This window comes from Leguminivora glycinivorella, chromosome 8 (genome assembly GCF_023078275.1).
Source record: "Leguminivora glycinivorella isolate SPB_JAAS2020 chromosome 8, LegGlyc_1.1, whole genome shotgun sequence".
Lineage (NCBI taxonomy): Eukaryota > Metazoa > Arthropoda > Insecta > Lepidoptera > Tortricidae > Leguminivora > Leguminivora glycinivorella.
In genome coordinates this window covers 6,129,570-6,145,858 of record NC_062978.1, presented here as the reverse complement: position 1 = coordinate 6,145,858, position 16,289 = coordinate 6,129,570, and the positions used below count along the sequence as shown (strand labels likewise).

At 38.8% G+C, this 16,289-nt stretch overlaps 1 protein-coding gene across 1 annotated transcript in view; it reads left to right on the top strand.

Annotated features, from left to right (window-relative positions):
- Window positions 1–11,956, top strand: part of LOC125228620 (semaphorin-2A-like) — a 144,101-nt gene extending 132,145 nt beyond the window's left edge. The window contains exons 8-14 of the mRNA XM_048133269.1: window positions 1,989–2,104; window positions 3,507–3,661; window positions 7,198–7,378; window positions 7,867–8,142; window positions 8,645–8,779; window positions 10,347–10,455; window positions 11,682–11,956. Coding sequence (XP_047989226.1) covers window positions 1,989–2,104; window positions 3,507–3,661; window positions 7,198–7,378; window positions 7,867–8,142; window positions 8,645–8,779; window positions 10,347–10,455; window positions 11,682–11,753 — 1,044 coding nt within the window. The 3' untranslated portion in view covers window positions 11,754–11,956. The remainder of the gene's footprint in view (window positions 1–1,988; window positions 2,105–3,506; window positions 3,662–7,197; window positions 7,379–7,866; window positions 8,143–8,644; window positions 8,780–10,346; window positions 10,456–11,681) is intronic.
- The last annotated feature ends 4,333 nt before the right edge of the window (window positions 11,957–16,289 follow it).

Genomic DNA, 16,289 nt, shown 5'->3' with positions numbered 1-16,289 from the left:
GGCGTCAACAATTGCACGCTATTTTTGAGAGTGGTCTAACCGATCTAGACACCGCAGCAAAGTTTGGACCTCACACACCCTTCGAAGGTAGGAAGGAATATAGACCGCGTATGTCCGCATGATATTCAGACAGTTTAGGAATAGGTGAGCTGTAGGTCTATCCACGAGTTCCACTTCAAATTCGTTTATTAAACCCATTTAGACCTACAAGACAATAAACAGATGTGAAAAGTTTGGATACAAATAAACTAATTTAGAGAGAGAGATTTTTCCTTATTTATTTATTATTAAGAGCCCATATTGTCCCACTGTTGGGCAAAGGCCTCCCTCAAATTCCTCCACGCATCTCTATCCTCTGAAGTCTCCCACCAGTCCTCGTCAAAGGCGTCAAGCTCGTCACGCCATCTCTGGCGAGGTCTACCGCGACGCCTTACAATTTGTGGTACCCAACGTGTGGCTCTCTTGGCCCACAGGGCATCCGGCATCCGGCAGACGTGTCCTGCCCAGTCCCATTTAAGCTTGGCGGCTGTTGAAGCTACGTCCGTTATTCACGTTCTGGAGCGCAGTATTGTATTTCTAATGCGATCGGTTCATTTCACGCTTAGATTTTTCCTTACATACACATTATTTACCTCCACATCACATATTTTTTTCCATCTTTTCTTCTCCTTGTAACTTCATATTACTTAACTTTGTAATCTTCATTAGCCCTGTCATAATTGCCTGTCATACTTCAGCAAATGCTCTGTTTATTGAATTGCTCAGAACAGAAGTTGTAAGTTAATCAACAACTATTTTGGTAGGTTCTGACAAGGTTCTGACCATCTACTAATTGAATACGAACACTTTTAATCGTTTTACTTCTAAATACAAAAAATCAGAGATTGTATATTCGGGCGTAGACAATAAAGTTTATGTTACTTACCTGAAGTTGTCTATTGGTTTACTACTTAAACATTATTTGTCAAGTTAAAGCGTTAGAATTAATGTTTATTACAGAATAAAAATTATTTTAACTGTTTTTCTCTTTTTTATTACATAAATATGGGAACGAATATCATAGTTCATATCGATTATTAGCATAGAGACAGTCATACTAAATATTTTAAGTTTAAATATACCCCTAATAAATATTATTTAAGCCAACGAAAAACTTTGCAATATACTTAAGGTCGTTTTTAATAAAATTATAATTATTTTATTAAAAAAGACTATCAAACGAAACCACGAAATATCATGGCCTAATTGTATATTCATTACCAATCTAAAAAACGAATTGTAACCAGCATAGCTATTAAATAATACTAGGAATTGGCTATTTCGAATATGTTTCAAAGCCAGATAACCTAGAAAATGTCACAATTTATTACGCTTCGCAAGCGTGTCGTAGCTAGCTATCCCTATACCTCTCTTGTACTAGCGAGAGAGCGGACTGTGTTTCGATGGCCACGAGCCGTCAACGATCGCCAGAAAAAAAATTGAAATATTGGTGTAATATAATTACCAGGAATTTTAGTTACTTGAAGAAAAAAAAATTTTCAAGAAAATTGAAAATATTAGAGTTCGTTTATTTGGCGTTTAGTTATTGAATGAAAGAACCTATTATTTTTAAGAAATTGTTTGTGAAATATGCGAAATTGAACTGTCAAGTGACTGAAATACGATTAAACGAACTTGAAAAACTCGTTAACCTAACAATGTTCGTTACTTTCTTTAGTGTTAATACATATCGAGGCGCGGCAAGGTCATCCCAGGTTATCCCGTAAGTGAGAGCGAGAAAAAGATATCCCTTTCTCGTTCTTACGGGATAGCGTTGGTACGGTCTGGTAATGTGTTATTTCGAATCAAATATCGCTATATTCGCAATGTAATGAATTCTGAAATCTAGGTAGGTATATAGTTTCCTCCCCATACCTACCCAGTCTGACAAAGGCATGTATTTTACCCAAAGCCTGAAGAATACTGGTCTAAAAATTAGTCTGTTGCAGGCTACATCCAGCTCGGCGTGGCTGCCTGTGTTGCGCGCGCGCGTGCCCGAACCCCGGCCCGGTACCTGCGTCAACAACACCGAGGCGCTGCCTGACAACGTGCTCAACTTTATAAGGTACCTTCTAAAGCTTCAGGCTGTATGTATATGTGTAGTGTCTTGAAGGTGATCTTCAGCTCGGAGTGGCTCGGGCAAGTACCTATTCTTGAATACGTATACTATTATTAACAAGTGCAAAGAGTGAAATTCGTAACTTTCCCTCCTTTCGGTCGTGTTTGATCGCCACTCGTTTCGAACTTCCTCTTTTCTACGTAATGTACTTTATTGTACAACTAACTAACTACCTCTATAATGACGTACACGACTACCTAGTTACCAAACGCGTTTTCAATGAATACTGGTGTATTCTGGTTCCGAACGTCACAATAAAGCGTCACTGTTTCGAACCAGATTGAATCCTTCCTGGAACTAATATAGCCGGCTGTACAGGCCGGGAATCACACGATTCCACACCGCGCCGTCAATTAAAGCACGTGACCCAATTAGAACGCGAAACTAATGTGGGGGGAATGGGGTGGATTACCCAAGACAAGATGAAGGGTTGCAGTATTCGATAATGGTACCTGGTTAATACGTAAGGGGAAGATTGGAAGAGCGGCGTTTCATATAAAGGTATGACCCATTTTCCTCTATTGGATGTAATGGAGTAAGGCACGAGATACGCGGCTTTCAAAACAACTTTTAAAGCACATTTTTTTTAATGAGGTCAGAAGTCAAACCAATTGAAGTTAAAAACACTTACCTTACCTATTTATACCAAAATTTAAATTTGTACTTACCTGTTTTATTACTTATAAAATATTCTTTTTTAATAACATATTTTCAGGAAAAAATATATAACTATAATGTAAAAGTATTTTCCATATCTAATTATCAACATCAATATCAAGAAGGAGACGAAATGAGGACAAATTTTGTATTGAAAATCGGTTGTTCGCCTTGTTCCCTAGCTTATTGATATACATAATTAATTGAATTATAAGTTCGAGCTTGATGATTATTATGATTACAGTAAATAATTGTGCTAATATAAAATCATAATTTGATGACACGGAGCAATACCTAATAGCGTAGCTTTTTTTCTCAATGAACGTATTAAACTATAAAATAAGTCATATATTATTGGCATTATAGAGTAAGTAATATCCTGTCCGTGAGTTTTGGCTTTCAGATTTAAAGCTGAATTACACCTGAAAGTTGTTGCTGCTTTTGAAACAAAGATATATGCAAGAAAAAGATGCAGATATTTGTCACTCACATTTACCCATAGTTGCGTCTCAGAACTTGCAGCAATGACTTGCAGGAGTGAATCTGACTTGAGAATCGGGAATCAGCGATGTGTATTTTAAGACTAATGTCCGATTTTACCAGAAACTCGAATGCTCTTCTGAGTTCTCACGGGCTGTACATTCACTTAGTCTGTTTCTTTTGCATCTATCTCACTAGTTTTTCGTTTCAGGTCTCACCCACTGATGGACTCCGCAGTTCGACACGAGGGCGACGCGCCAGCCTTCTACAAACGAGATCTGGTGCTGACGACTCTGGTGGTTGACAGTCAGTTTGTTGACATGCTGGGAGATGACATCACTTACACGGTGTTCTATGCTGGGACGAGTAAGTTGTGGTTACTGCTTGTAACTAGTGTGACTTGGTTCTGACCTCGCTGGACGATTATATTACTTACACGATGTTCTACGCTGGGACCAGTAAGTGATTTGTGCTTACTTTTACAAACGAGATCTGGTTCTGACCGCCCTGGGCGACTGTGAGAATATAGTGGTATTTTATGCTAGGACGAGTAATATGTGGTTACTTCTACAAGCGTGGCCTGGTGCTGACGACTGTGGACAGTGGATCGTGGATTGGAAATGATGGGTGATGACATTACACGGTATTCTATGATGGGACCATTGTGGTGGTGACTTCTATTAGTGAGACTAGGTACTGACATCTCTGTTGGTGATAGCCAGTTAGCCATTAGACTTAGGTTTAGGGTTATTTCACTTCACATGCTACCTCACGTTCACTTCTTGTATTTTCTTTCGTTTTTAGGGGCTGCTTGCAACGCCCGTACCTTTATAAAAAATACTCTATTCAAATACCCCAATTTGCAGCTAATCTCAACACCCAAATGTACTTATTCAGATCGCATATAACCGTCGCTAGCATAATAATAAATATGGCTCGACATTTTCATTTTCTCGTGCAGCGGGAATCCATTCTAATTTGCATATAGCCGGGTTCATTTAAAAGTAGTTTGGTTACCTCGATTTAAAAATGCTTCATGTCTAGGGTGTGCAAACCGGTTAACCGGTTAACCGAAAAACCGGTTAACCGAGACTTTTTGGCCGCTGTTAAAAACCGGTTTTTATAGTCTCTAACCGGTTAATAACCGAAACTGTATTTATTTCTCAAAATTTGGAAAATTAGGCATTAAAAGGTTCAAAAATACGTAATTATTTAATGTTTTGTAATAATAAAGATTTATTTGTTACTTTTCATTGACAACATTATTATCTGTAATGATTTTATTTTAAAAATTAGTCCCGAGTCTACTCAATTATACATTTTATACAATACAGTAGAGTCCAGTTAGTATATTACGACATCTCTACGCAGCGCCAAGGGGTCAAGCCGATCGGAGATATACTGGCAGTTGACAATTCGAGTCGCTCGTCGTTGGATGCGGTCCAGAGGGAGAAGCTGGTACTGAGGCGCCCCTGCCCATAGATGAGAACAGTATGTGTGGGCGAACCTGCGCCTTATAGAGCTGAAGGCGGTGGGCCGGTGTGAAATACTGTCTCGATCTATTGAGCACACCCAGCTTTTTTGAGGCCAGTTTGGCCTTACCTTCTAAATGACCGCGAAACTGGACTGCACTCGAAATATCAACGCCAAGAATTCCTATACTGGCTGTGGCAGTGAGGGGAGTGCTCTCAAAAAAGGGTGATGCGAAAAACTCTAACTTTTTTGCGGTAAACGCGCAAACCTGTGTCTTGGTGGGGTTAAATCGAACTAAGTTAAGTCGACCCCATTCTGAGACTTCTTTCAAGGAGGTCTCAATTTCAGACACAAGTTTGTTCCGGTTTGCTCGATGACGTTTTCCCGAGAGATATTGGTGCGGCCGGTGTAAGTAGCATCAACCGTACTATCATCCGCATAACAATGAATGCCGCTGGTTTGCAGCATGTCGTTGATATGCAAGAGGAATAGCGTAGGTGATAGCACACAGCTTTGGGGAACACCAGCATTCACAGGCATGGAGTCAGAGCATTTACCGTCAACTAAGACCTTTATGCTTCTGTCTGTCAGGAAGCTACCCACCCAAACACATAATCTCTCGGGAAGCCCGTAGGATGGTAACTTCGAAGGAAGTGCTCTGTGCCAAACGCGATCAAAACGCTTTCGCGATGTCCAAATTAACGGCCAATGCCTTCATCTCGATTGCCTGTGCCCAACGATGTGTCAGGTTAACTACAAGATCACCCGCCGAGCGGCCTCTACGGAAACCGTATTGTTGGTCACTAAGCAGCTGGTGGTCCTCTAGGTACCGTAGGGGCTGGCAGTTGATGATGGATAGTATGAAATTACATCCGTTTATTACGACTCCCTGTCTTGCCTACAACAAGTAGCAAGATTACATTATGGCCACGTAACTTTTTGGAGTATTGCTTTTAAAATTTTAACAATTTGTTCGCCTCGGGTCTAATCTTATAAGCTAAATAGAACCCAATTTGTATTTTTCGATTGCGTATAAACTAGCTTTACTTACAAATGATGAGCAAGTACGCATACTAAAAAGGACTTTTCTAACTAAACAAGTCACAATAAAATAAGGTATTAATACTATGATGATAATAATACCCTGTAAATAAACCTATTGATTAGTAAATGTTTTAGTAATAGAGATGTAGATATTACTTTTAATTAAAAGAATTGAAATTCGATTTGTACGACATCTACATCTGGTTAGTACGACGTAATATCAGCGGTCCCTCGAGCGTCGTTATCTACCGGCGGACCGGACGACCGGAGTCTACCGTATATTTCAAACTATATTTTTTAAAAGAAAGGTAAAATGGAGATCTTGGTTTTCTTACATCAATGGCTTGTATTACTAGGGGCTTTGGGAGCTGTAGACCTTCGCTACATGCCTAGAAAACGCAACTGTCGAATCACATTCAAACCACACAAGCCTTTTTTAGCAATTTCCGCATTTACCAAATTTCCAAAAACTGGATAAAAATTATCTTCATCGTGCAAGTAATACCTGCTACGATATCATCAACATCAGAATTCTTAAAGGTAATGGTAATTACTGCGTAGTACGGCCATTTACTAAAAATCCTCAAAACCGGTTAATAACCGGTTAACCGGTTTTGAAGGAATAGTTTCGGTTATTAACCGGTTTTTTAAGTTAACCGGTTTTTGCATACCCTATTCATGTCATTCATGTGACCAATTATGTAAACCTCGTTTCGTGCTGGCACCTATCTATATGAATGAATGGCAATACACTTACTTATATATGACAGACTAGCTTTTGCCCGTGGCTTCGCTCTCGTTAGAAAGAGACAAAAAGTAGCCTATTGTCACTCTCCATCCCTTCAACTATCTCCACTTAAAAAATAACGTCAATTTGTCGCTCCGTTTTGCAGTGAAAGATGGACAAACAAACAGGACAGTATGGATTATAGGCAAGCTATTTAAGCGCTTGAAAAATAAAATATGCAAAAAACACAATTTTCAATAAATAAAACACACTTTTGTATTCTTATGAATCTTTTAAAACCCGTATGAATTGAAGTAAAAACTCAACAAAAAATAACTGTTTTATGTGAGGATTATGTTATAGGTAATATTTAACGCCTATACAATATTATTTACTTGTGCCATAATACGACTGAATAAATAATTTTATTCGGGTATCTAATAGGTGTGGAAGAAAGGGGAGGCCTTTGCCCAGCAGTGGGACACAATTATAGGCTAGTAAAAAAAAATCTGATAGGTTAGTAGATGAACCTACTCTTATTTTAGCTGTTATTTCTATTTCCCGTATTATTTCATTGCAATTCAGCGCTCCGTAACTTTGTCACCATTTAATATCATACTTATCGGTCTCGCTGTTTGATTATAAACTGTTTGTTCAGGTGAGGGGTCCGTGTACAAGATTGTGAAGTGGGCCGACGGTTTCTCGCGCGTTGCTGACGTGTGGCGCGCGGCTGGCGACGAGCCGGTGCGCGCTTTGGCGCTGTCGTCGCGTCTACACTCGCTGTACCTGGCTACTGACAACAGACTGCGACAGTTACCTTTGAGGGCGTGTGCACATCGGTAAGTACATGAAAGAATCTTATGTGTGGATAACGTGTTTCGATTTTGGTGCGCGCTTTGGCGCTGTCGTCGCGTCTATACTCGCTGTACCTGGCCACTGACAACAGACTGCGACAGTTGCCTTTAAGGGCGTGTGCACATAGTACTTATAACTTAGAGCTAGGTGTCATATATGTGGACGACGTGTGGTTAGCCGGTGAGAGCGTTGTCGTTGTCGTCACATCTGCAGTTGCTGTACCACGTAACAGACAAGAGACTGCCACAGCCGCTGTTGAAGGCGTGAGCTCGTCGGTTGGTATAATTATTAGACAGAGCTAGCTGTCTCTTGTGTGTGGATGAGGAGTGCCGCATGGCGAATGACGAGTTGCGTTGCGTCTACACTCTCTATACATATAAGTACCTACATACTACTACTTTGCGTCTGCATTATATTAAAGTTAAAGGAGAACTTTTCAAAGAAGCATTGTAAAGCACAATTTTCTTCCCAGGTACGACAGTTGCACACGATGTGTCCTCGATCCCTACTGCGGCTGGGACAAGGAAGTCGGGGCGTGTCGCCCATACACCCCTGGCCTCCTACATGACGCCACAAACTCCACGCCATCTATATGCGAAGCTAGCGCTCCGCTGAAGACGGTCAGGGCTAGCTACGGACAGAGCATCCATCTGGCGGCTTTTGCTAAGACTCCTGAGGCACTGAAGGACCAGCATGTTGTGTGGTTCCATCATTCAAGGGAGAAGGGAAGATACAAGATAAGCTTTAAGTAAGTGGAACATAAAAATATCGTCTATATACTTACTTAACTGGTGCCGTAGCCGAATGACATTTCTGCGACGCGAGATGTCGCGTAGCCTGGCTCTGTCGCGCCAATACGCAAGAGCGATAGAGATAGATCTACGAGCGTTTCGTTTCGTGAGCGTTTGTGCCATTCGGCTACGTACCCTGTGCACGATTTGAAGTCAAATAACTCTTCGATCATTAATGGAAGAGCAGTTCAGAGGGAGTGCTTATAACAAGTGGTTATCTAAAGATTCACACTTTATTTTCATTAAAAAAATGTGATGGCGATGTGATAAGAGAAATAGTTTACCAAGTGTTAAAATATATGAATTTGAATGATTGTGACATTCATGATGGATAGGGAGAATTCGACCAGGATGTCCGTTAACAATAACGAATTGCCACGTTTCTTGGTGTTGAAGTATTGCATAGTAATATAATTATACTGTGTTTATTTTTATTATTAAAATAATGTCGTCATGTAGTTGGGAGCGAGTTCTACAGACGTCGGAGCGAGGCCTGGTCCTGCTGACTGTGACGGAATCTGATCGAGGCCGGTACGAGTGCTACTACGGGCCCACACTCGTTGCTTCTTATAACTTGGACATTGATATGCATAGGTAAGGATTTTATTAAAAAATAAATATTAGATATAAGACATTATTAAACAGATTTACCAAGATTCAGGGTAATATAACTACTTTCGTAAGTACAAAAATATACTAAGTTTAAAAAGTAAAAGAGCTTTTTGAATAATATTTTTTTCTACTTGGAAGTAGGCCTGCAACCCTTTGTTTATACGCGACTATATTATGTAGTTATGTACTTATATAATCCATGTGAGTGTGAAATGCGTCAAAAATACGAGTATACGAGCCCCTAGCACAATTTGCCTTGTCGCGCGCGAGTCCATACTTGAAGTCGCGCTTGATGTATGGACTCGCGCGCGACAAGGCAAGTTGTGTTACCCTTTGGTCAGTAACCTCATTTATTCTGAAGGTGATTACGAAATTGTTATACAACGACACTGATAAGTAATTTCAGGATATTTTGGTATCAGCTAGACGATTATTTAATAAGTTAACTACTAGGTATCTATCTAGTTGATTTAAGTGGAGGGTAATAATATCTACTTTCAACAGGCTAATCATCAGCAATTTTGATTTAAGTCGTGATTGAAATACAAATTATGGTCTAAAGGATACAAACAAATAAAAAATGGGCCATTTTAATATATTTCTGATAAATATTTTAATAGAACTCATCGACTAATAGCGTTGTAGCATTCCACCAAGGCACAAGCGAAATTAAATGAGTTTTCTTCTCTTGAAATCTTTGGTCAGGTAGGGGTAAGATGGACGGCTGTCTGTCATTTGTCACCATGTCAGTCACGTTCTAACGTATGTAAGTGCGAAAGTGACGCATAATACGACAAGTGACAAAAACACGACCATGATACGGTTACAGTAGGGCTAGCACATGATTGTCGCGGGAGTACGTCGCCGCGAGATAGACTACCATCCTTATGTCATTAATACAATTAGACAAACACGTGTCATCTATCTCCGGTGATAATAATTGCACATTGGTTTTTCGTCTTCGTAGAGCGTTGTCTCTTTCTTGTCTATGTGACGTTATTTGTCTCCTTCCAAAGACCGATGTGCATTCTTTATCGCCGTTTACTGTACGTGTATTTCTATGCCATACTAAAAGTGTATTGTCGGCCATTTTTTTCAAAGTTTTTTTTGTAACATGGGTATTTTCATTTTTTACGCGATTCATATTCTGAACCACGAGGTCTTTCGATCCTGATTGGAGGAAAATAATGTCCCAAGATTTCCATACATTTTTCAAACCTTCCATTCCTTTACCGCCATGCAAAATGCATGAAAAAATGGTAACGGAATGGGACAAAACCTTTGGACACTTTTTTCTCCTATAAGGATTGAAAGAGCTCGCGATTCTGAGTGGAAACTACATAAAAGATTCCAAATCCAAAAAAAAGTGAGGTGGACAGCTTTAAAAAAAATTGTCCCAGTACGCGTAGGTAGGTAGGTAGGTAGGTATATTTAGTAGGTATATTTTAAGAATATTATGAATAAATGAATATGAGTATGAGTATGAGTATGAGTACCTATATACCTACTGTATTGTACTGTATAAGTAACAATGCCATGTGTATTGTAGGTGCACTCAGCCAAGCAAGACGACGGACTACAAGCAGGTGTACTCGGACTGGTGCCACGAGTTCGAGAAGTACAAGAGCGCTATGAAGACCTGGGAATCTCGGCAATTGGTAAGAATAACCTAACCAAAAAAAAAAAATGGAAAGAACCCCCGACCGCTACTTAGTGGACCGATTTTTATGAAACATGGCTAAGAACACTCCCGACTAATTCAGCTTTCAAACAAAAAAAAACGAAATCTAAGCAAGTGGCTAGTGCTCGAGCAGCCCGACTGGCAGGGTCGCCATATAATGGTTGGCGGTAGGAGTGGTAAAATAATACTCTTGCTTCCAGTGCAGTAGTGAATGAATGAATGGTTTATTTGAAGATGGTTAGGCTTATATAGTTGATGCCTAACATTTAGGCTGACCTTTATGTATTGTTTTAACATAGATATTAATTATGGTTCATTTAGGTCAGGCCTTTACATTATAAACAAGCTACGTCACGACTATGCTACAATCGGTTCATACGTTCGGGAGCTACGATGCCCCAGACAGACACACACACAAACAGACAGACAGACTGACACGTCAAACTTGAGACACGTCAAACTTATAACTTCTCGTCGTTTTTGCGTCGGGGGTTAAAAATAGCTATGAGTATAAATTGGTAACCAATTTCTTTCACAGACAGTCATTGTTTTCATATTGTCAATGAAAAGGGTACTTTTATCGGTTGTCACTATTTCTGTAATAGCTTTCATATGAAATCGATCTTATTGGCAAACGCCAATGAATGTAGTCTTTTCAATTGAAAACGGGACATTTTATTACTTCTTCAGTATACTATACGAGATCTGACATTTTTAATTTATTAAAACGGGTTACTCGCGTCCTCAGTCAGCGTCAGTCCGCTAACGCAAAATCGTGAAAACACTTCTCTATAGATATACCTACATGTCGAGCGGTGTGAAGTATGTCGAGCGTTTTTTGCCTTAAAATACTTGCGTAACCCGATACTATATAAATAAATAAATAAATAAATATTATAGGACATTTACACAGATTGACTGAGTCCCACGGTAAGCTCAAGATGGCTTGTGTTGCAGGTACTCAGACAACGATATATATAATATACAAATACTTATATACATAGAAAACATCCATGACTCAGGAACAAATATCTGTGCTCATCACACAAATAAATGCCTTTACCGGGATTCGAACCCGGGACCGCGGCGTAGCAGGCAGGGTCACTGCGCGCTAGGCCAGACCGGTCGTCAAATATTTTATATACCTATTAACAATGTTAAAATTGTCGGTGCATGATCGTCTAAACTATGTAAAATTTTCAGCAATGCTCCAAAAACGTGAACGCGTCTACCAGTCAGAACAGCCTCGTCAACGACATCGTCGCGCTGCGGTGATAGACCATCAACCTGTGAAGTACAGTGCCTCACATTTACTAGAACCTTAAGCTTACTGCTCAGACTTTGGAGACACAGTGTGTGTGGAGACACAGATATATAGATACACAAGTTGGTCAAAAATATCGACACTAAGTAGTCACACCTCGGACACTGGCTATCAAATATATGAAAGAGGCGCGTTCCTAGCACACAGTCTAAGCTCGTGTGAAACGTAGATCACATATGCACGGTGTAACATGGGAACCCGAAAAATGATAACAGCATCGTATTCGTCATATTAGAGGAGTAAAATATCATGTAAACTTTTCTGGATTTCGCCTGCTTTCAGAGTTAAAACTAATAAAAGCATTAATTAAAAACAATTAACTAAACTAAGTAAAGCAAAAAATGCAGTTTTTATGGCGTTGATGTCGTTTTCGGACATAATCTAACTATCCTCGTTGGTAGACATCAAAAAGTAGCTATTAGGTAACTCATTGCAAAAAAGAATATTTATAAAAAAATTGTAAATTTTTATTGGAAGTGCCAGTTTCACTAATAACATTTACTTATTATGTGAAAATACATAAAAAACCGGCCAAGTGCGAGTCGGGCTCGCGCACAAAGGGTTCCGTAGCAGCAAATATAATAAACCAATAACTTAACCAAAATTACAGTTAAATCAACCTATCTCAAAAACTATAAGAGATACTTTGATCAAACCAAAAATCGTTGAAAGAGTTAATTAGCATGCATCACCTCTATTTTTTTTAGAATTTTATACCCCGTAGTTATAAAAATAGGGGGGGGGACATACTTTTTACGACTTTGAGAGCTGATATCTCAAAAACCGTTCACTTTAAGAAAAATGTTTTTTAGAAAACTTTATATCATTTTAAAAGACCTTTCCATTGATACCCCACACGGGTATGTACATCGAAAAAAAAATTTTCATCCCTCAGTTACATGTATGGGGGCCCCACCCCCAATTCTTTTTTTTACTATTTAGTGTCATAATTTTGTAGCGGTTCATACAACACATATTCCCATCAAATTTCATCACTGTAGTACTTATAGTTTCCGAGTAAATCGGCTGTGACAGACGGACAGACGGACAGACGGACAGACGGACAGACGGACATGACGAAACTATAAGGGTTCCGTTTTTGCCATTTTGGCTACGGAACCCTAAAAACAACAAAAAATGCATTTTTTTTGTGTACTTAACATTTTATCTTTATTTTGACCTCAGAAATGCGTCGTTAAAATCTTTCCGTTTCCTCATGTTACACCGTGTATAGTTACCGTATTTGAGTGACCGAAGAAGATAGGAGTTTTTTTTAAGGCAGTTGTGACTATTTTTGAGTAACTTGTGTGTAACTAAAATCAATAAATGCGACAGAAACACGTGTTCTAAACGTTCGCAGTGTTCGCACGTATATCGTGATAATGTTTTAAAATATCTTTTCCGTAATTATGTAGGTACCGTCAATCGGAGAGAAAAAGACTGGCTTAGGTAATAGGGGCACAGCTAAAAATGTTATTTTGCTATTTCTGACAGTTAAATAATACCTATTTTTATTTTTTAGTCACGAATTGCATCATACAAAATTAACAAAATCGATTTATACAATTTATCTGGGTATTTTTTTACAAATCGTCGGGTAAAACACATTTTGAGTTTCTTCCCGTTTTACCCCGGTTGATGGTACCTACCTATAGACGTTTTATAACAATTTTTTCCACATTTTGTGTCTCCAAAGTCTTTACAGCTAGCTAAGACGGAACTCTATACGATATTCGCTCAGCAATAAGCAATAACCCACCCTTTTATTTGGTACGATACTCATCAAGGGTAAGATATCTTGCCCGCGAGGTATACTCGTCCCACTCTAAGTAATACAGTTTGAAAAGGATGGGTAGTCTGACTCGCGGGGGAAATACTGCCGCGCACATCGAGTTTGCCCTGCAGCGGCGATAGGACGGTCATATTTTTATCGCCTGTCATCAATGTCGTCATGCTTATCACGTTCTTGTAAGCTCGTAAGTGACAAGTTAGTGACAGGCGACAAAAAAATTACCATGCTGTCACCGCCGATTTATTTTCGATTGACACAATTAGTCGTTTCAAATATGTACCTACGCTTTATACCGATCTTGTTAAGAAACTTTAAATATAAGACCTAAAATTAGGTACCATTTTGATTCATTGATAAAAAATAATTAAATGAAGTCGATCTCGGTTTTTTTATATAATTCACTTGGGTAATGAAGGTAAATTAACCTTGTGCCTGAAAACTACATGTAGACATAAAGATTTATAATTGAAAGTTGATTTCGTAAGAACTTTTTAGAAATAAGTTACCTAATATAAAAGTCTCAGTGTTTGACGCTGCTGTTACACGGGCAACACAATTGCCAGTAATTCACATACCATTGCCGCATTTTTTCAACACGCACCAACTAACTATGGAGCAAAAGCGGCAATGGTATGTGAACTTCTGGCCATTGTGTTGCCTTAACACGCTAATGCCCAAATTGCTCAATAGATGACGCATTTTTTGACAATGACTTAAAATTGAAAGCGGAATCTATTGGGACACTGTCGAGCACTGGTACCTTACTGATTACTGGTTGTTTACATTACAGCATCCAAAACAATGTGGAAACTTGTACTATTATACAACTTATAGTGCGGAATAAACATGTAATATAAGAAGAAGGATGATGCCTGTTTAAATAGCTCCCTCTCTCGTTCCCTTCGCTTTGATGGATGACTGACTTGTTTAACAAAGTTAATGTTGGTTTTTCCTTTTCTTTGTTGGTAACTTTGTCGAGCAAATGTCGAAAAGTTTATATGCAATTCAGCAACTGTTAAAGAATTGTTTGTTGTAAAAAGCGACTGACTCTAAATATGCAGATAGTTTTTCTTGAGAAAATTCTTTTCACCACACCAACTGGTAAAGATCAATTTTGCTATTGCATTTTATCCACAAGAGTGCAAAGTAAATTCATACAAATTTTAACTTGATGTCTTAGCTGCCTGGTAGAACTTACTTATAAATAAATGAAGATTTTGAATCATAAATATTTAATACATTTGATGGAATTGATTCAATTTGATGTTTTACATTTAGTACCTATTTAGTTCGTGTTGGTGTGGTGAAAAATATTGTGTTTCACTCGGTGGCAAAGTTTGTTTAACTTACGTGCCTTGAAACCCTCGCAACGCTCAAGATTCCACTTTTTGAACCACTCGCTACGCTCGCGGTTCAATATTGGAATCTTTTGCTTGCTCGGGTATCAATATTGGCACGTGCGGTTAAACAATTACTTTGCCCCCTTGTAAAACAAATATTTTATTATTTATTTATTTTCTAATCTTTTATCTTTGCGTAATATAATTACTATTACAGTCTAGTTTTGTGTATTTGTCAAAGTACTTTTATGTTATTTTCGCACAATGCCATGGAGGGATCACCTTTGTTCGCGCAAAATTATAGTTATACGTGTATTAAAATGTGCATGTTTAGTCGACTAAATTTGCAATCTTAAACTATTAAATTATTTAAGCTACTTTGAATACACATGTATACCTATGACATGTATAACGAGGTGCAAATATATATGCGCACATTATAAATCGCACACACGTGTTCAGTACATCGGTTGTAAGATTTTTCTGCAACAGTTTTTAGTCGACTGAACCATGCTCCTAGTATGTAAGTAAAATAATATTTAGCACAAAAATGAGGGTTCCAACAATACAAAATGCTGTGATATCAGTTCTGTATTATTGTGCGGCCAGTTGGAAGTTTAAATACGTTTCCGTGCGAGTAACACCATAGAGAAATAATAAACATAATAGAGCGCTGACGCTGAAGTTTTTTTTAACAAAATTCTTATTAGGTATATAGCAAATATGTCACAAAAGAAGGCGCGAAATTACAATCTTCTTTGGAAGATAAACCTTTGCCCCTACATTTTCAATATTTTTTAAGTATTATGGTTTGTCGATGATTCTGACAACGATAGGCACTGGTCCCACCGCGAGCTAGTAAACTATGAGCTATCGGCTATAAAAACGAACAAAAGATAATCACTCCCGTGTAAATAAAAGAGACACGGCGGCGATGTTTATAGTTACTCGCCCAGCGGTGAGCTATCAACACGCCGTGTCTCTTTTATTTTCACGGGAGCGCTTATGTTTTGTTCGTTTTTGTAGCCGATAGCTCATAGCTTACTAGCTCGCGATGGGACCAGTACCTCAAGGTTTAGGTAGGCATGCGCTTTAAATGAAGACAATGTGACGGTGAGCCCTACATTTTTTTCAAATTTGCCGCTTCTTTTGTGGCGAAATTTGGTAGACCGTCTATAAATTCACAAATTAAGGCTCGGTGTACGTTTTGGTAAAGAAACCGATCTGTGAGCGTTCTATTCGTACTTCTCTATGGTAACACCCGAGAGACTGGGTGGTCTCGACACTTAAACTACTGATAAACATCGCTCTCCTTCTTTTATCTGGACGTCTATCTGGCATCCTCAAACCACATA